Here is a 19,307-nt window from a genome sequence, read left to right as displayed (position 1 = left end):
GTCCGACCAAATATATCAGCTCTGTCTCTTCATCATCCCAATGAGTGTTTCTGTGGTGAGGTATCCTGCTTCCAGGCTGGACTGCCACCTCCAGTACCTGGATTTTAACTGTCTCAGTTGCACACTTAATGAAATCCTGGAGTATTTCTGTTGGAGCTGGATGTCTGGCAGTTCTCTTTAGTATATTTATAATTACTTAGGTTGTAATCTGTAGGTAATTACATTGAAAATTACTTTCAAAATCAGTTTTAGAACTGGTATTTTGTTGAACAGTTTTACCCTCGTATCTTCTTGGATATAAACTGATTGTTCCACTTGTCCTCCCCATCTCCCATCATGAATCCAGTGATTTCAGGAATTTTCTTCTGTTCTGTCTTTGACCTGCCACTGCTGCACAGATTTGCCTTGTGTTTATTTTGGTGTAAGTGTTCCTTTTCCTAGGAGTTCAACACAGGGGTTCTGTGTCTGAATTACACCTCTCTACTAATGAATTCATATGCAGTAATTACTTTTGTAAGACCATTTATAGTAGTAGTAGCAGGAGAGGGGTTTTTTGGTTTTATCTTTTCATAACATACCTGGCTGTGACATGTTTCAGTGCCATTTACACTGTTGGGGCTGAACAGAAGCACTCAGAATATCCCAAATCTGAGAAACTGGAAATCAGAGCACTATCTAGATTACCATATCCAAATACAATGTTAGAATTGCTTTCGGGGGGAAAACCTAGAATTTTAGTTGCCCATTGGTGCAAAATATAGTATCAAGTAATAAATCTGTATCATCTATCACAAATTTCTCATATGAAATGTATCATTTTGAAAGAGAATTAAAATTCTAGTGTATTACACAATAGCACTGAAATGACTCTGGTTGTCAATTGGTTTCCAGTTCCAATCAGGATTTTCTATATGTTGTTCTGCAATATACTGGTTATCACACACTGCTTAAGTGGGCAAAAAACAAAGGCAGCCAAGCAGAACTATTTGCAATTAAGCCAAGACACAGTGTAATAATTTAGGAATGATTAAGAGTAGAAGCGTTTAATAACTTATTAATTAAAAATTGAAATAAAATCCTTTTTTAATGAGATGGCTTCAAGTCTGCCTCGTATCTGTGAACGCTTCTTTTGCAGGTGGTTCTTTGAAATATTGGGATATCCCAAATCTTCCAAGGCCAACATCATCAATGGTTTGCTGATGACGGTTGTGTTCTTCGTGGTGAGGATTGCCGTCATGCCTGTATATTACAGCCACGTCATTTCTTCCTTTGGAACAGAGGCTTTCCACAGATTAGGATTTGCAGCCCAGAGCGCCTGGATTATCTCAAGTGTTGTCTTGGATGTTATGAACGTGATGTGGATGGTCAAAATTGCAAAAGGATGCTACAGAGTCATCTGTCTTATCGGACGGGAGGAAGTCAAAACTCACAGAAATGGCAAATCTGACTAGAAATCACACACATGAAATGCAATTTCTGCTGTGAAAGTAACCTGGGTTCACTGAAACAGTGCACATTTCTGCCATGGAATGATCCTCTTAAGAAAACAAGGTATTACCTCTGTACTGACCTTACTCTTTTCCCTAGCCACACTGCCTGCACACCCAGGGCCACGCTTTATGGAGCCTGTCCGGTGAGGAATAAAAGCAAAAGCTCCCACAAATGAGTTCCATGTGTCTGTTCTAAGCAGTTCCAAGCTACTGAAGTTAGAAAGGAGCAGACTGGTTACTTGCTTGTTGTCCACCAGTGTGTTCAAAGTGTTTCACTCAGGTTTCTCAGATTCATGTGTTTTATAAACCCAGCGAATATTGAGAGCTCTCTCCTTTTTTTAGGAAACAAAAACTTCCCAAACTCCTGATATGGTGCAATTTTCCTGGCACGTTTCTATGTTTTCTTCCGGGAATAACAATCAAGATTTCATTCTGGAGAACTTTTTAATTTTTGCAAGAAAACCTAAAAATGTAGCTTTGATTCCGTGATGTCTTTTACTGCTTTTTGTTCTGCCTTATATGAATGCAAACCATTTTGGCCAATGGATGAGATACAATGATCTAAAATGCTGTATTATAAGACTAGAAAGTATCTTTAGAAGTGTTAAAATGCGCTGGTTCTGATGGGAAGGATGTGCTTTTGCTCTGTTACATTACATGCAATTCTAACTCTCCTACATCGCCCGTGGAATTGGTTTTGGCAGTCAATATGGTAAATGATGTGTGGAAATAGCATAATTCTGACTTATTTCTCCTTTGCTGCTGTTACTACCTTTGAGAAGTGTTGCGACTCTCCATAGAGTATTTGTAACCATTGGCTATTTGGAAGCCAAGTTTAATGGTAAAGAGAGAAAATTCTTCCGTAGATGTGTAACTTAGAGCAATCCTTGGTTTTTGATCCATGATGACCCATTTGATCTGAAGTATTGAGGTTTTTTGTCACGTCTTCCTCATTAATCATAGTCTGAGGTGTTGACTAAAACCATTCTTGAGTTAACTGAGCCAGCCTTCCGTAAAGCAAATCTGTCCATAGGTGCTCTGTTCTTTCTTCTGCAAGCTTAAAGGTTTGGAGGGTATGAAAGAGGAATCTTCCCATCTAGGACTAGTCGTGAATCTAATTTCTAATACAGTTTGAGGAAATTCTGGGCTTGGTTTGGTTTTTAAAGGATTTTGAGAGCTGTATTGGTGTGTAGTTTGGTTTTGGTTTGGTTACTTTATACCATAGCTGAATCGGGACTGAGTAACTCCTGGTTTTTAACGTGGTGTGGTGGTCGGTTGGGTGTGTTTTATCCTGTGTTGGTTGGGGTTTTTTCACACGTTGCTTGTTATACCTTCTGGTAAGGTGTGCTCAAAGTCTGCATTTTCACTCAGTCATTTAGTGCCCAATCCAATTGTTTCAGCAATTTCTTTTTCAACAGAAAGGTAAAGTATTGACCTTGTGTAGGATCAGCAGTTTTCCTCTGGTCCTGTTCCCTGTAACGAAGCTGGTTGACTTGAACTCTCTGCTCTGTAGTCAGAGGTGTGATTGCCCCAGTCCTGTGCTCTTAGGTGAGGGACACAGCCTTTCCATCCTTCAGGAACTGGATGTCTCTAAGGCCCCAAGAGGTCTATGTAGGCTGAAATGCCTTATAACCGAGGCGGCTGTGGTAAGTGTAGTTCCCCAGTTAAATGACATCAGGGAGTATTATTTGGGCTAAATAATACACACTTTTATAAGCCTAGTTCCACTCTTTGACTGGGCAGGCTTTCTTCCAAAACCCATTTCCCAATCCTGCCATATTAAGGGAGGTATATCAAGGGTTGTTAGTACTTTTGGTTTTTGGAATCTGGGCTTATGAATACTTCACACCCCAATCCCTGCAGACAAAAGAGCTGTTTATGCCTTGGAAAAGTTAGCAATTAATGTGCTTAGCTGGATGATCTGTGTGAGCGCTGAACTGGTTTGGGTACCAGTAAATCCATAGCCTGAGATCCTGTGACCTGCTTTGCTGAAACAGACTCTATTTTATACTGATTTGCAGAACCTGGTATCTTTTTAAAACAGCAATTTCAGTGTATCAGATGCAAAATCTAGGCTACATACACAGGCTCTGTGTTTCTATCATCTTTATGTTTTAAAGGTGTACATGAAAGACTTCATTTTCTTGTGCTGTTTAAGTCACTAGATCAGGGAATCATTTTGTATTAGCTTGTTCCTTCTGCTTTTGTTATTCAGGAAGCAGGATGAAAAACATGGGTAAGGTGATTTGGAGCAACTCTTAAGGTGATAACTCATGAAAAGTTTTTAAATTCATCCCTTCTTAGCATTAATCTTTAATATTTCAGTATTTTTGTTTGTTTTCAATGGAGAACATTCATTAAAATGGTCCATTTCCTTCACTTCTAAATACTTTTTTTCCCTAATAAGACACAAATATAAGTCAAGCTGTAATAAGATTATGTTAAAACTCGATTAAAAAACCCCAACCAACCCAAACCCCGATATAATACACTTTAGGCAACAATCCAGAATGGAAGGGCAAGGGATAACATGTTAGAAAACATGTAGTATTTTGGATTGCTGTACAAAATCAGTGTAATGAAAACAGTATTTTGCAATGTGTTAGGTCTAAATTTCCTACATTTGATTAAATTTCCTTTTAAAATGTGTTACAGTTCTGTCCTGATGCATTTACTTTGTGTCAGGAGACAACTTCCTAATGAAGGAAGTTCTTAACACGTGTATATTGGCAAGGAATGGAGTAAACAGGCTGCAAAGTTGTGTACTGAATACATCAGTACAGAGCACTTCTTACCTGCCGTTCAAAGCTTATAATACAGCAAATCAGAGAGGTGCAGCACCCATTTTTTAATTGCACTTTATTAATTTAAAAGCTGTGGTGAAATACTGATGAAACTTCATGTTGCAAGTTTGTGTCTTTGCTTTTTTTTTTTTTTTAATGCAAAAAAGTAAATGCATGATAAGTAGCATCACAATACATGCTACCTTTAGAATGTAATATTTATCTTATTAGTGGCTTAAAACTTCTGGTTTTTAACAGCTGCGTTGTCTAAAAGCAGCCTGTGGTATGTCCCCGGGTGTCTCCGCGATGGACGTGTCAAATGGGAGGAGTTCCTCTTGTGAAGGATGCTCAGATACTTTGGTTTTCTTTCCTTTTACACTCTTTGGTACCAGGTGACATAAAATTAGTAGGATGATCACGGCAGAGTCTGTTTGTACCGGTAAGGCTGTAGGTAGGAATGCAAGTTTCCCTTTTTTATGGCTTTACTTTATCACCAAAAGCTGAGTAAATGCCACTTCCAGAACTACTACCGTGGAGTTGTAGGTCAAGATTTGCTTTTATAATTGGTTTGTGGATACTTGCAGAGAGGAAATGTACATCAAATACTCATTTCCTTGGTGAGTGTTCCAGTTGATTTCCATGAAGTTAAGGGCCTTACACTGCAGAGATGCTTTAGTGGTTATTATCTGTGTGCATTCTTCAGTGGGAAGAGTTATATCTCTGAAGCCTATTCTACCTCTATAAATAAATGCTGTCTTGAGTGAGCTCAATAATTTAACAACTTAATTGCCTAAAAAACTGACTAATGAAAGATATCCTATGCACGGGAAAATGAGGGGAGCTGGCTTTATATATAAATTCTTAACAGTTCCAAATTTTGTATTAAAGTTTATTAAGAACGAAATTAATTACACTGTCGGGAAGATGATGACTTCCAGCTTTACTTAGAGAATTCTGGGAGAAGATTACTCAGACTGCAGAACTAATGTTCACTTAAGAGTAAAAGCTTACACCAGGGAGCAAATGAGTTCAAGCAGGTTTAAAGGGGAGAGGTGGAGGAGACTCTGTGAGCACAAGTATAGAGATCCAGATGTCTTCCAGCTGCTGTGGTTGGGACAACAGCAGATCAATACGTAGCAGAAAGGTTTAGGTATTTCTACCTCTCTGCTCACAGTGGAAAACGAATAAAGGAAATTATCCTTTAACACTTCCAAGCTGTATAAAACAGATTATGAGTTGCTGTATGAAGAGGACTTTTCTCGTGGGTTTGTGTGTGTTTAAGTGTATGTACAGGAAAGATTTCCATAAAAGATCATTTAATAGAGAAGTTTGTTAAAATGTTTTGTGATGCTTCTGCTGAGCCATTCGGATGAAAATCAAGGGCTGCTTGGCCATTACTCCAGCTCAGGATCTGGTGCAGTGTTTGTTGGCTGCTGGTGAAAGCCATCGATAAAGCAAATAGAAAGGGGCTGGAGTTTTCAGATGAAAAAATGCAAGTGCAGAAGACTCTGAACAGTATGAGCAGCCCTTTCAATTTGTTAATAGCCCATTGTACAACATCCTATCTGGCTACAAGGAACTTCATGAGGGAGGATTTGTTCCTGGTGGAGTTTCTTTGTCTGTGGAATATATGAGAGAGCTGGAAAAAGAACACGACTTCATTGCTGAGATCCTGACAGCAGTCAGATGGAATTAGTGATCAATATTTATGAACTTTAACATTCATCCCAACTTGGATAAAATCTCTTTTTTTGGACGGGTGAAGGTTTTAGGATTTTTTTGAAAGCAACTTGAAAGTTCTTTTTATGGTAGAGAAGATGAAAGATGTGCTGCTTGGGATGTTCAGAGATCTGGGATTAAGCATCAAATCACACTTTTAGTTGATAACACTTGGTAATGTTATCCATTACAAATCTCTACTAGCTACCTCCTTTGATGTTCTTGCTCTGTTTGTAGTAACCAAGCACTTTATAGCTCAGTAAAGAATGGAAGGTAGCTCTGAAGACTAAATTGGTGTCATTTGGTATAAGAAATACTTTGGCAAAATCTCTCCTGTGATCAGTTTCATTGTGCGATGTCCTGCACTGAAAGGGCATCTGATGATGACAAAGTATATCCGTTTTCAATCTAGTTGTAATGGAAGGGAGATGTCTCTAAGAGAGCGAATTATGAAGAGCTCAGCATGGCTTGGTATCAAACACATCATGATTCAATGTGCTATTTATAACTTCTTGAAATTAGAAAAGCAAGTAAGATATTCCGGAGTGTATCTTAATTTTTAATCTATGTGTGGGATGTCAAACATTGTACTTGTCTTGTGGACAGGACATGCTTTTATGAGCCTATAAATATGTAAGTATTTGAGACTCTGCACCCAAGTGGCACACGTTGCATGTGAATTGTCTTCTAAGTTTTCAAATGTTGGTATTTTAACAAATCTGCTAGGTTTGATAGCACCATTTAAATATCAGTACTAATGTAATGCAGAACATAGCATTTTGAATGCAATGCAGAATCGATGGGGTTGGTTTGTTGTAACCCTATTCACTTTCACAAGAGAAATCCATCATATCTTGGGGGGGGAAGGAGGAAAAGGGCTAATTGTGAGCTCGGCTATATAATTTGCACACTTCATATGCACACATCCAAATATCCTGGATTCGTTTCGAGCATGCATATACCAAACAGTGTTTTCTTTAATATTGGCTATATATTTAGTATAATTTAACATATAAGCACAGCTAACATGATATAAACCCAACTTACAAGAAGTCTTGGGAGCGAATGAGTTACGAGTTAGGCATGAGTAACTGAGCCTGCAAGTCAAAAACGTTTATTTAATCTTCTAAGAAGAAATTTGGTAGATGTATCTATACTTATGTGCAGAGCAAGGATGAAAACTGTACATTCTGGTAAGTCCTGACAATCTGGTTTGCAGTAAATACTAATCCTGTCACAAAACGTCAGGGTCACCTTATTATTGCCAGATAATAACGTGGCCTGATGGTAGTAGCAATCCTTCTCACAGCACAAGAACTTAAAAATGCAATATAACAGTTGTGCAGATTGGTGATAAAAGGAATCGGTCACAGTGAGGCAAATGGTTAAGTATTATGGGTTTAAATTGACTTTTTAATAAACCCCCCTGAATTAATCTGTTTGCATTTCAGTGATACTGTAAAGCATTTCTCTGTTTTGTTTGAACAGTTTAGGAGCTTGCCTCAAATTATATTGGCTTATTTTTTTTTTTTTCCCCTTTTGATATATGCAATAATGTCAATGAGCAATAAATTGCATGTTGTATGCAAGATATTGGTACTTCATAATAAAGGAAAGGAACACATCTTCTTATTCTGTGAATTTGTCTGTCTGAATATGTTGCTAGCTTATGTACCTGTAACGAATGCATCATGAGAGAACATCTTTCTTTGGGTTTAGTTCAGAAACAACTGGTTTATGGGGTAACCTGAAATGTCATGCTCTATCCTTTTTGATTTAAAAGAAGTTGGAGAGGGAGCATGAGGTCTGAGGTCTTCTAAAGGCTGAAATTTGATGCAGGGCATCCCTGGGACCAGGAATGTACCTTAAACTACTAATTTTGGTGTGTTTTGAGGAAATCCTTTTCTATCAGATACTATAATTACATTGCACTGTACTGTAAACCCACAGGTTTCAGGACATAAACTGGACGGTTGTCTGAAGGCTTTGGGGATAAAGAGCTGCTATTGCAGCCCATTATAATGTGATGCACTACACGATCCCTTGCTGAATACTAAGATGGGTAATTCAGTTCCTTAATACGGCGATTCCCAGATTCTGGACGCGCAGTGGACATATGCTTGGGAAGTATGAATTGTGTGGTGGAACTCCTCTGAGCATCCTCAGCCGAAATCCATGCTGTTTTGTATCTTAATCGGCTTCCAAGCACAGGAATTGCTCAAGTTCCTTTTGTATTATGCAGTGCTTAAATCCCTAAAAGACAACACAAAGCATTCCAGTGCTTTCTACTTTTTTCCTCTCATCTTTAAGGGGTATTTAGTTCCATTTGCAGATGATATTCTCGGGGTACTAATTTTACACTGTTAGTGTAGAAAACTACCCATTAACTAGTCGCTCTGGTTGGAAGGGACTGGGAATGTCTGGAAATGTTATTTGGGGTCAGATTTCCTGACCCCAGGAAATTCCCCAGCAGTTGCTTGAGGAAGGACAATGGGTGCTCAGTGGGAGGCTTTTGTATTGGCACTGGGCAGCTTTCAGCACTGAATGGTGGGAAGGAAGGACTGAGCATGGCTGGGAACAAGGGGTGCTTTTCACTGAGCCATTCCTAACCTGACAAACTCAGCAACTCCTGCTTAAAGTGTGAGAGGCACCTCTCCCTCACATGTAGATTACAGAACGTATGTTGTATATCCAATTCCTTGTCACGTTCTGGTGCAAAGTTGCTCTTCATTGTCTCCCAAATTTAGTATTTATTACTCAGTGTTCTTGCTGAAAACTTTTGTTTTCCGTACTTTTATTGGTGCGATAATTCTGCATTAGGGTTTTGAAGTGGTTTTTAACCTTCACAGTGCATATCTGTCATTTTTAGATGGTGGACTCCTGTTTTGAGTATCTTACTTTGCTCTGCTTTTCTGGAGTTCACAGCTTTACACTGAGGAACAAGCATTTGTTACTTGGCTTGTGCTGTAAAGGGTGAAAACTCTTATCTAGACAAGGATTAATCAGTCAACAGTTGCAATAAGCACTGGTTGCTTGTGGTGGAAAGCAGGGAGACAGCATCCTGACATCAACAACATCGTGGACTTTGAGAGGAGGGGATAGAGCCAGTTTCCCGTGTGAGAACAGAGAGAAAATGTGGTTTACCTTAGAGTTGTCCTGCCACTGACTTGGAATATTTGGAAGCAGAAATGTCAGTTGGGCTGCAGGAGGCTCGTTTAATATTAAACTGTGCTGTCAAGTGCAGCAAGATGAAAATGATTGTACCTTGTTCAGTGCTGCTTATGCAGCTAATGCTGTGAATGCAGTCTTAGGGATTTCAGGAAAGCCAAATATGCCCAAAACTTAGGCAAGGAGGGAGGCAGTCATAAGGCATATAATAGAGACTTAGTTACTGACACGCTGCCACTTTCCTAACTGCAAGTTCTCAGTACGCTGTGCTGATCATTCCTGCATGCAGAAAGGGTAGGAAACAATTTCCTTTGAAACAAAAATGAGTGAAAGGATGGATATTTGGGATAGCTTTATACTTTTTATTTCCTGTTCACACTGAATGCCAATGTCCTTGTTAGTAAGAAAGATCCTATTGTGAAAGGTGGTATGTGAACGTGTTCTTAAAAGCACTCGAGGAATGTATAAAGGCAGCTTTTTAACCGAGGTAGTTGTGTAATTGGAAGTAGTGCTTGTTAGAGCTACCTCAGTGGGGTTTAGAGTTTATCTCCATTTATCTTCCTGGTCTTTTCCAAAGGAAATGGGAGAGAATCACTCGGGTTTTTCATTACACCAAACTACATATAGAGGGTGCGAGAGACACCTCTTCCGCATTTAAACATGGATTTTCCGCATCCCAAGTTAACGCACTAACCGAAGCTTTAGCTCCTTCCTACTTCAATGTTATTTGTAATCTCTCCAGTGAAACAGGATGTTTAAAAATTTATCCGTCCTAACCGTTACATATTTATAATGTTTGTGTTGTGCCTTTTGCACTTGTCGGCTTGAGCGCCCCTGGCCCGGGCTGAGCACTGAGGCAGGGTTTGCACACAGCGTTACGGCAGAGCTGGCTCTTAGCTGGGATGGGAGGACACGCTCTTCCTTGCTCTGATGCAGAATGAGCTCCAGCGTCTGCCTTGTCGAGCTGCAGCGTGGTTAAACTATGAAATGCACCTTAAGCATTGAGATGAGGCAGTATGAGTGAATCTCAGAGCTGCGACACTTTAGTTGATGTTTAAAAATCATCTGAAGCTTACAGCGATAATAAGGCTCCTCCTTAAGGTTACACCTTTATCATGCTGCTGCTACTAATTACTAATTAACGCATTTGGATGATGGTTTCACAAACACACCCGCGACACGGGACTGAAGGTGACCCCCGCTCCATAACACTCAACCCGGCTGTCCTGCTCCTGACGCCGCCGGCCCAGCGCTCCCCCGGGGCCCGCAGCGCTACCGCAACGGGGGCGCTCGGCCCGGCCCGGCTCGGCTCGGCTCAGCTCCGCCCCGCGGCGGCGGGCGCAGGCGCGGAGCGGGCACCGCGTTGTCGCGAGGTGTCGTGCTGCGGGGCCCTGGGCCGAGGTGAGGGGAAGCGGAGCAGCGGCGGCGGCTCTTGGGGCCGCGGCGGGAGGCGGGCGCTGAAGGCGGGCGCTGGGCCGCGCTCGCTGGGCCGCGCTCGCTGTTTGGGCACAGGGGGCGGGCCTGACCTTGCCCGCGGCCGCGGCGGGGTGAATGTCGGTGCCGCGACGTTACCGGAGGCGCTTCCTGCTCGCGGGGCACGGTGCGTGCTGGTCCGTGGGGCTGCGGCGGGGCTGGGGTGCGGGTAGAGCCGGGAGGAGACGGGCTGCGGGGAGCCCGCAAGGGGGTGTCCCCTGCAGGCGGCCTGGTCCCGTTCGCTGTCAGCCCTGGTAGGCGCTGCGGGGTGTTATTGCACTGGGTGTTCGCTGCTTAAACCGCTTTGTAATTCGTGTTGCAGCGACGCACCGGTGCGGTTTGTAACGTGGATGCGTGTTTTCTTTCCTTGAGAGAATCGGTGTGTATTCTCCAAAGCCATGGGTTTGTCTGCGTCCTCGCCGGCTGCCGTGGGTCAGTCGCCAAATGCGTCCAAGCAGCATCACACGGCGTCTCTGCCTTCAGAATGTCCGATGCACCAGGCGAAAATGAGTGGTAATTATTCTTGACGCTTAAATAAACCCTTAGGTGGGAGCACTGTGTCCAGTGCTGGGCTCCTCGGTACAAGAGAGACAAGGAGAGGGTCCAGCGGAGGCCTCAAGGATGCTCGGGGGTCTGGAGCATCTCTTATGAGGAGAGATTGCGGGAGCTGGGCCTGGTTAGTCTGGAGAAGAGCAGCCTGAGACGGGATCTCATCATTTCATATCAATATCTCAAAGGCAGGTGCAAGGAGGATGGTGCCAGGCTCTTTCCAGTGGTGCCCAGTGATAGGACAAGGAGCAATGGCCATAAACAGAACACACAACAAGTGTCACCTCAACATGAGGAAGAACTTCTTTACGTGAGGGTGTCAGAGCCCTGGCACAGGCTGCCCAGGGGGGGTTGTGGAGTCTCCCTCTCTGGAGACATCCCAAACCCACCTGGACACGTTCCTGTGTGCCCTGCTCTGGGTGGCCCTGCCTTGGCAGGGGTTGGATTGAGTGATCTCCAGAGGTGCTTGTTGTAGAACTCTGGGTTTCACAGCAATCGTCACGTTTCACAGGGGGCCTCCAATCTGTTCCCGTCAAGACATACACCTAGAAAGGGTCAGGGTGGTGCAGGGGTGGTAACTGGGAGCAGGTAGTTGTCACTACATGGGAAAGGGCAGCAAAAGGGTGCAGTGGGATGGATGGAGAAGGAGGACACCAGCTCTTTCATTGGCACATTCAGCACATGTTGGATTCCACTGCTGTGGAAATCTTAGGTACAGACAGTTCAGTATAGGGGCCATCACGGGGTGGGGATTGAGCATTCAAGGACTATAGAAGAAGCCAAGATCTTGCCATGGTGATAGGTCCTAAAACACAGGAAAGAACAGTATAAACTGTTGAAAAGCTCAGAAGAAAAGTGAAATACCAGTTTGTATTTATGTGAACATTCAATGAACTGTTTTCCACTTCCTTGTCATGTCCTAGTGTGTATTTGCAGCAAAATACACACTGTTTTTTCCTGTATTTCAGGTTGTCCAATGCATAAGAAGACTCGCGATCACAGAACTGAGAATGCAGAAGATGTTCCTGCACATCAAGAAAGAGCATACGAATATGTAGCATGTCCAGTGACATCTGGTGCATCTCAAATGAAGGATGACATAGATCCTAGCAATATGGTAACTTCTGATTGTTTCAGCTCTTTGCTTTGGTCTCGTTTCTTCTGAAATACTCTCCCCAAACAGTAAATAGTGATGATCCTGTCCAAGGTGGAAACTTTGGTAAATAATGGTACTCTTTTAACACTGCTTTTTCTCATTTTGTGTGCAGATATTTGTGTCAAACCAGGTTAGACCTTCTTTAACATCCTCTTCTTCAAATTACCATTGTTTTGCTAAAGGTGGTTTTCCAGTTTGGAAGTTGAGGGGTTCCTTTAAGTCTTCAGATGATGAACTCATCCAAAGAGTTTTACTGCAGAAGAGAAAGATCATTTTGGTAGACTTAAGTAAAGGCTGAACTTCTTCATCTTTTTAGCAGCTGATGAATTATGCTTTTAATTCCATTTTACTTTTCAAACACCGTAACATAAAGAAATGTTCATGTTCTAGTTTGTTGTTGATTCTCCTTGTTTTCTAGATGCCGCCTCCTAACCAGCAGCCATCCCCAGGTCAACCCTTTCCATTGTCAACTGTCAGAGAAGAATCTTCCATTCCTAGAGCACATTCTGACAAGAAGTGGGTCTACCCTTCAGAGCAGATGTTCTGGAATGCTATGCTAAGAAAAGGGTAAATACACTCTGAGTTACCAGATGGACTATGAAATTCATGAAGTAATATCGTTAGTTATTATTAATCGGTATTATTGAAGGGTTTGTGGACACTTTTAAATTACTGTTTTTACACACAGCTTTATTTTAAAGGGTGAGCTGGCCTCAAAGGCCGTGTCTCCTCCAGGGATCAGCAAGATGATGGGGAATGTCGGGCAGCTGCCACAACTCAGTGCATAGGCATAGAGAAACGTTGCGTGATTGCCAGCTTTCAGACTCAGTCGGCTTCATGCTAATCCTCTAAACTAATAGTAAAGGTTCTGTGATGGTGAGAACATCTAATTTGACTTTGCAGAGATGCTAAAAGTGTGAAAATGGTTTGACAAGTAGAGGTTTTCAATCTGTAAAAAAACTTGGTGTAGGCAAGATCTGAATGATAAATGTCTCCTGGGGTTTGAAAAGCCTCCTGTGCTGCTGCTTCCTCATTCTTTTGTAATTACTTGCTTGACATTCTCAAACAGATCAACTTTAAAGATGGTTATGGTGAAAACAATAGTAATTCTTTGTTCTGCTTATCAGTGGTGTTCTTAAGATGCCATAAGCAGTCTGTATGGAACACACAGGTTGGAATTCTGTAAGCACTTAAATGTGCTCAGTGTTAGGCCTGTTGAAAAGGAAGCACACGGGTAGTTAATAGCTGGGGTTGGAGAGATGAAAGGCGTTTCTAAGTATATGCAGAACGTATTGAGACAGGATTTGTGTGCATTAGGAATGCAAGTGGGATTTTTCCAACTCATTTTTACAAATACCATGGATGTGCTGATGTTTGCACGCTCTGATAAGTTTCTGATCCGGTTAAGCTGTTAATTTCTCTAACTAGAATCTGTGGATCTCTATGGTGATAACTTTGATAGTGGTTCTCAAGATGCTCAAGGAGATGAGCCAGAAGTTTCCCTACTTGCTTTGTGTCTTTGCATAAAAGCTTAAACCTCTTGATTCAAAAGCCCTCCAGATAAACGGAGGAAGGTGGAGTCGTTATGCTGTAATGTTTGTAAACCGTTCTCCAATTCTTCTCTCTCAGGTGGAGGTGGAAAGATGATGACATAACAAGTGAGGACATGACCAACATTATTAAGATTCACAACCAAAATAACGAGCAAGCCTGGAAGGAGATTCTGAAGTGGGAAGCTCTCCATGCTGTGTACGTAGATAGGGAATGAAAAGCAAATCCTTCGGTTTAGCTCTTGCTCTCGTAAGTCTTGGCGAGTAGAACGTCTCTGTAGTTTTTGCTGATATGTCTTAAAAGTTACGCTCTTGTAGGAGCCTGCAGTTTGATTAATGTGGAGGAGGATTATCCAGAAGAGCTTAAATGAAACTGAGTAATCATAATGCTGATAAAACTGATGAGCATTTTGGTGGGGTGTGTGTGTATAATCTGGATTTGGAGAAATTAACTTCTTACTGTATCTATTTGGGAATTGTTTAATTGAAACCTTTATGTTGTGAAAAAGGTATGAGATGTAAACTTTGACTAAAAGTGACTGGTGTAAGCCAGTCACTTTTTAGGTCAGGACAGTCCCTGTTCCTAGAAGAGACAGACTAGTTAAGCATTCTGTATGTAGAAATTGTTCTTTGGAATTCCATGATCTTTGTTACACAGTAGTTTGGATTATGGTTTTCTGTTCTTTAATCTATTAAACCTGTGGATTAGATTTGTTGAGAACTGCTTTGAGGTAAGTTAGAATGATGCTGTGGAGCATGTTAAAGGTTCTTTATCATGCCAGCAGTAAGTGCTGTCAGAAACTGGGGAGCTTTTCAAATCTTAAGGAAAAAAAACGGTGGTTTAGATCACTTGTAATTAATTTTTTACTGTTGCTCTTTCTCCTGTTTGTATTTTGTGTTACTAAGCCAAACTACCATAGTGGTTTAAACACTTAAAATGTAAAAAACCCACTTTCTTTTTGAACTGTCTGCACAGGGAATGTCCGTGTGGACCATCACTGATGCGGTTTGGAGGCAAAGCAAAGGAATATTCACCGAGAGCCAGAATACGTTCATGGATGGGGTACGTGGGCAGGAAGAAGGTCTTCAGTGAGGTGGGAGGGTTGGGAGATGTGTCTGAAAACGTGATGTAGAATTAAGATGTTTCAGAACTGGAACTGCAAGTTCTAATTACGAGAAGACAGAAGTACTAGTGGGGAATCTTATGCCAGTATCTGGATAAATAAAACGTCTTAAACAGGACTTCCACTCCCTCTCCCAGGTTCATAATATCCATTAAAATATCTGCACGGTCCTTTCTCTGTCTTTCCAGGTACGAACTTCCCTTTGACAGGCATGACTGGATTGTTGACCGATGTGGAAAGGAAGTGCGATACGTTATCGATTACTACGATGGTGGAGCAGTAGACAAGAACTACCAGTTCACTATCCTGGATGTTCGCCCTGCCTTTGACTCCCTCTCAGCTGTATGGGACAGAATGAAGGTAGCTTGGTGGCGGTGGACTTCCTAACTACTCCTGTGGTGTGTAGCCAACATGTGAACCACTCTCCTCCTAGATTTAAGGATGAGTGAATACTAGGACTTGACACAGAAGTTCAATGCAACTGTTGATATTTTCATCATCGCCACTGTTCTTTGGGTGGTGGGAAGGGAGGGTGGGGAAATCCGTTGTTAAGTACACCAATGCTTCATGGTGGTTTGAAAGAACTAACAAAGTTATAGTAGCAAAAACTTGTATCTTAATTTTCTTAAGAGCTAGGAGAGCTATTCTTACTTTGTCCCAGCTCAGAAAGCTTGCCTTCATTTCCTGACTCCAGTGCTGCACCACATACATTAGCTACCTGAGTCTGACTGGAGTTCTGAGTATTAAACAGTGAAAACTGGAAATTTAACATAGTTCAGTATTTGGATACTTAGATGATGAATAAAGTGACTGTTCCAAACTGCATGTTTTATTAACTATATAAAACCATTTATTTGTTTTCACGTTAGCACTTTACCAATTCAAATATGTGCTTCCTCAGAAAACTTTAGTCCAGTTTATTCTGTTAGAAGTATAGTATGAGTATTTTTGAAGGTATGCTAAACTGAAAAGGAGGATATACTCATGCCTTAATCTGCAATCTGTCTTTGAAAAAGAGAACATCTGTTAGAAGCAGAAAGTGTCAGTTACTCTAAAAGGAGATAAAATTAGTATTTAATGGCTATTTATTTTGAGCATTTAAAAGGTTTGGTTTCTGATGTAAGAAAACAGTATTCTTTGTATTTTCATGTCTTTAATGTGTGTCTCCTGTAATGCATTCGGGGCAGAATTAAGCCTTATTTAAAGAAACTGTCATGTTGTGCACCTGTATTTTGCATCTTGCCTTCATCAACTGAACCATAGCGTGGGGTTTTTATATACTACAGAATTGCACAAAGGTGTATGACTACACAGTCCTACATATTTCTGCAGAGCGGTTATAGGGAGGGCTTTTACAGATGTGTGTATAACTTGGCTAAAAGGGTATCAAAAGTGCCAAGGCATAAGGTTGATTTGAGTGTTTCCTAAGAGTGATGCATGTTAATGCTGTGTGGTTTGAAGATTTCATTAATGTTCATGCTTAATAAGGGAAACTTAACTTTCTTTGAAGTCTTCCACTGAAATAGCTTTAAATTTCAGGTGCCACATGTCCCTAAATTTAAATGATTCCTTCCTTTCAGCATATAGTACTTCTGAGAATGAGTCTTCCATACAAAACACTTGGGAATGGAAGATGAGAGTTGCACATTGTAGCTTCTCAAGTGGGAGAAGCTACATGAAACTTCCCAACCTTAACAGGGAACCAGCTGTACATTCGTATTTGGAAAGTGGCTATTTTTAACTGAGGGGAAAGCTCCTCAATGTTCCAGTCAAGTAACTTGCCAAATTGTTCAGGAAAGCTTCTATACTTTAAGGGTATTGGTTGAGATGAATGGTTCCCACTTCAGAAGCAACTGTCCTGCATGGTAAGAATAAATACTACCCAGAAATCCAGAATCCTAAGAGAAAACCACACTTTTACCCCTGTCCACTCCTTAATTGCTTTTGAGTGATTCATACATACATATATATAAATGAAAAATAGTTTTGGGGAAATAAAAATCTTCATCTGAGTAAGCAATGTATCTATGAGCTTTGAGAATTGTGTGAGCTTGTCTGAGGCATATCTGATAAAGAGCTGCTTCTCTCTCTCGTACAGTGAAGACTGAGGCTCATTCTTTTTGAGGTGGGTTGTTTTGGTTAATTGGTTTATACCTCAGTAACTTGGCACACACAGAACTGTGTATTTCTCGCAACTACAGATGGAAAGAGCACACCAGTGGAGGGAGTGCTTCAGGAGCTTCCAGAGAATGAGTTTGTGTTGTTGATTTGGGAAGCGTGATGTTGAAATTGTGATAGCTGCTCAATCTGGTGAAAGGTGGCTCTCATGCCACGTGCATGGATTGAAAACGGCTCTTTTCTGTGCTGCTCTTAATGAAATGTACTACTTTGAGTCTCCTTTTTGTTTGATGACAAATAAATATACTTTTCTTAACCGTGGTATTTGGTGATCGTATTTTTAGCTGTAAGAATCATTAAGATGAGCTCTTGCATGTGTCATATGAGATTATGATCTGTTACATACTCTTTATATATACTACTCATTTATTTAGGTGAATACAGGAAAGCCAAGGACTAAATTGAAGTGCAGCAGCACTCGATAGAAGAGAATATGACAACAAATCTACTCATCCCGAGTCTGGGTAGCTTCTAAAGAGAGGAATGCAAGGAATTATGATTTTTAATAATCCTTGAAGCAGAAATGAAAACAATTCCTGCAAGCAGTGAGACTGAAGGAAGTAAACATGGAGTTTTTCCCTTTTTCATTTGGGTTACTTTATGCATGATGTTGGCAGTTCACTATTTCTCAGAAGATGGGTGTCACAGTGATCAGAATTCTAACGTCAACTTGAAAAACTGCTTTCAGTTGATGTGTTTTTACCCTTTGGGGGATGTCTGAGCAGTAAAACGATTGTTTCGGCTAGATTAAAGTTAATGCACGTGTCTGCATAAATGATTTATATCCTTTGTTTGTAAGTATGGAAAGTGTGGAGAGTTCATGAAGCTCAAACAAGTGAAGAAATATCCTGATCAGGCTCTTTCAGGGAATCTTGCAGCAGCAGCAGATTCCCAGTCAGGCTGAAACAGATGTTCAGAACCCAGGATCATAAACCAGGTTAATCTTGTGCATGTTCAAAAGGGGAAATACGGTCACTGTCACTAAATCAGTTGCGTATTTACGCATCTAAAGTTCACCTAAGCTCTGCTTTAATGTGTCAAAGCCCTGCTTGACCTATTGTGTTTGGCTCTTGCAGTTGAAACAAGTTAGAGCTCTCCAGGCCTGCAGCTGAAGATGTGTCCTTCAAGGATATTACGGTGCTCAGGAACTGCAATCTGTGGCTGACTGTTGGAAAAGGGCTCTGGCATAACACTCCATCTGTAATCAGGTCTTGGGTCATACATACATAGCCAAGGGTAGTACTGATCTTTACTACCTGGAGCAGGAGACCTCTCTGCATTCAAACACCTGGGTTTGGCCTCTTGCTGTGGCATTGCTGCAGGCAGATGGTGACTGCCCTGCAGTTAGGGTGATGCCAGTCTAGAGGGGCACCCACCATGGGGTGGCTGTGCCCACAACACCCTCCCTACTCAGTAATGTTGGCCCAACTCTCCACAGTATGACCTGTTAGTATCTGGCCAACACAAGTGCCCTGTAATGGGGAGTAATTCACAGGCTTGTCATGCCGGAATGCCTGGAGTTCCTGCTGGTGTTTGGTCATTCCATCACATTTTCCCCTTGCATTGTACTAGCAGGGAGTTTGAAAAGGGGAGCTGTAGCTCTTCTGTTGCTCTTTATTCATCTATCTATCTATCTATCTATCTATCTATCTATATATTTCCCTCTCCCCTAGAAACAGCTTTACTCCTCCCTCTCATACTATGCCAATGGTGCTAGCTTCAATCTCAGCTAACTTTTCAGTTAAGCTCTAGAATTTCTGCCTTGTTTTGCTATAGAAGAAACTGTCTTGCTGATAAGAAGGTATTTGTGTCCCTTGTTGATTATTTCTGTCTTTTACTGCCAAAGCAAAGTGTTCTAGATTACCATTTCTGAATTCTGGTGTCAAAGAGGTATGCTAGTTTAGTGTGAAATGGGATAATAATGCTGTCTGATGTCTACATAATGTATTTACTCTGAGGACTTTAACGTGCTGTGTAAATAATTAGTTAAAGTCTAAAATACAATGATGAATATTGTTCTGCTTCCAAAAGGTGTGAGAGTGGTAAAGGATCTCTTGGTGCTCTGAAAATCACCATAAATAATCTGTCATTTTATGCACTCCCATTTTGTCTGTTCA

At 41.3% G+C, this 19,307-nt stretch overlaps 2 protein-coding genes across 9 annotated transcripts in view; both read left to right on the top strand.

Moving 5' to 3' along the window:
- Positions 1–7,627, top strand: part of TLCD4 (TLC domain containing 4) — a 44,579-nt gene extending 36,952 nt beyond the window's left edge. For all 5 annotated transcript variants that reach the window (XM_030496293.1, XM_030496292.1, XM_030496295.1 and 2 more), the window contains one exon: positions 1,136–7,627. In XM_030496293.1, coding sequence (XP_030352153.1) covers positions 1,136–1,451 — 316 coding nt within the window. In that variant the 3' untranslated portion in view covers positions 1,452–7,627. The remainder of the gene's footprint in view (positions 1–1,135) is intronic.
- Positions 7,628–10,501: 2,874 nt separating this feature from the next.
- Positions 10,502–17,451, top strand: LOC115612245 (cytochrome c-type heme lyase). 4 transcript variants are annotated; one of them, XM_030496288.1, is made up of 7 exons: positions 10,502–10,561; positions 11,006–11,146; positions 12,151–12,299; positions 12,757–12,905; positions 13,968–14,087; positions 14,865–14,951; positions 15,201–16,236. In XM_030496288.1, exons 2-7 carry the CDS (start codon positions 11,032–11,034, stop codon positions 15,397–15,399), a joined length of 819 nt encoding a protein of 272 aa, XP_030352148.1. In that variant the 5' UTR covers positions 10,502–10,561; positions 11,006–11,031; the 3' UTR covers positions 15,400–16,236. The 4 variants fall into 4 exon arrangements, with proteins under 4 accessions (XP_030352148.1, XP_030352147.1, XP_030352145.1 ...); XM_030496287.1 differs by having other exon boundaries at positions 10,509–10,561; positions 10,956–11,146; XM_030496285.2 differs by lacking the exon at positions 10,502–10,561 and adding an exon at positions 10,585–10,760 and having other exon boundaries at positions 15,201–17,451.
- Positions 17,452–19,307: the final 1,856 nt, after the last annotated feature.

This window comes from Strigops habroptila, chromosome 8 (assembly GCF_004027225.2).
Source record: "Strigops habroptila isolate Jane chromosome 8, bStrHab1.2.pri, whole genome shotgun sequence".
NCBI lineage: Eukaryota > Metazoa > Chordata > Aves > Psittaciformes > Psittacidae > Strigops > Strigops habroptila.
The sequence above is the reverse complement of the archived record's forward strand: the minus strand, read 5'-3'. Positions and strand labels throughout refer to the sequence as shown.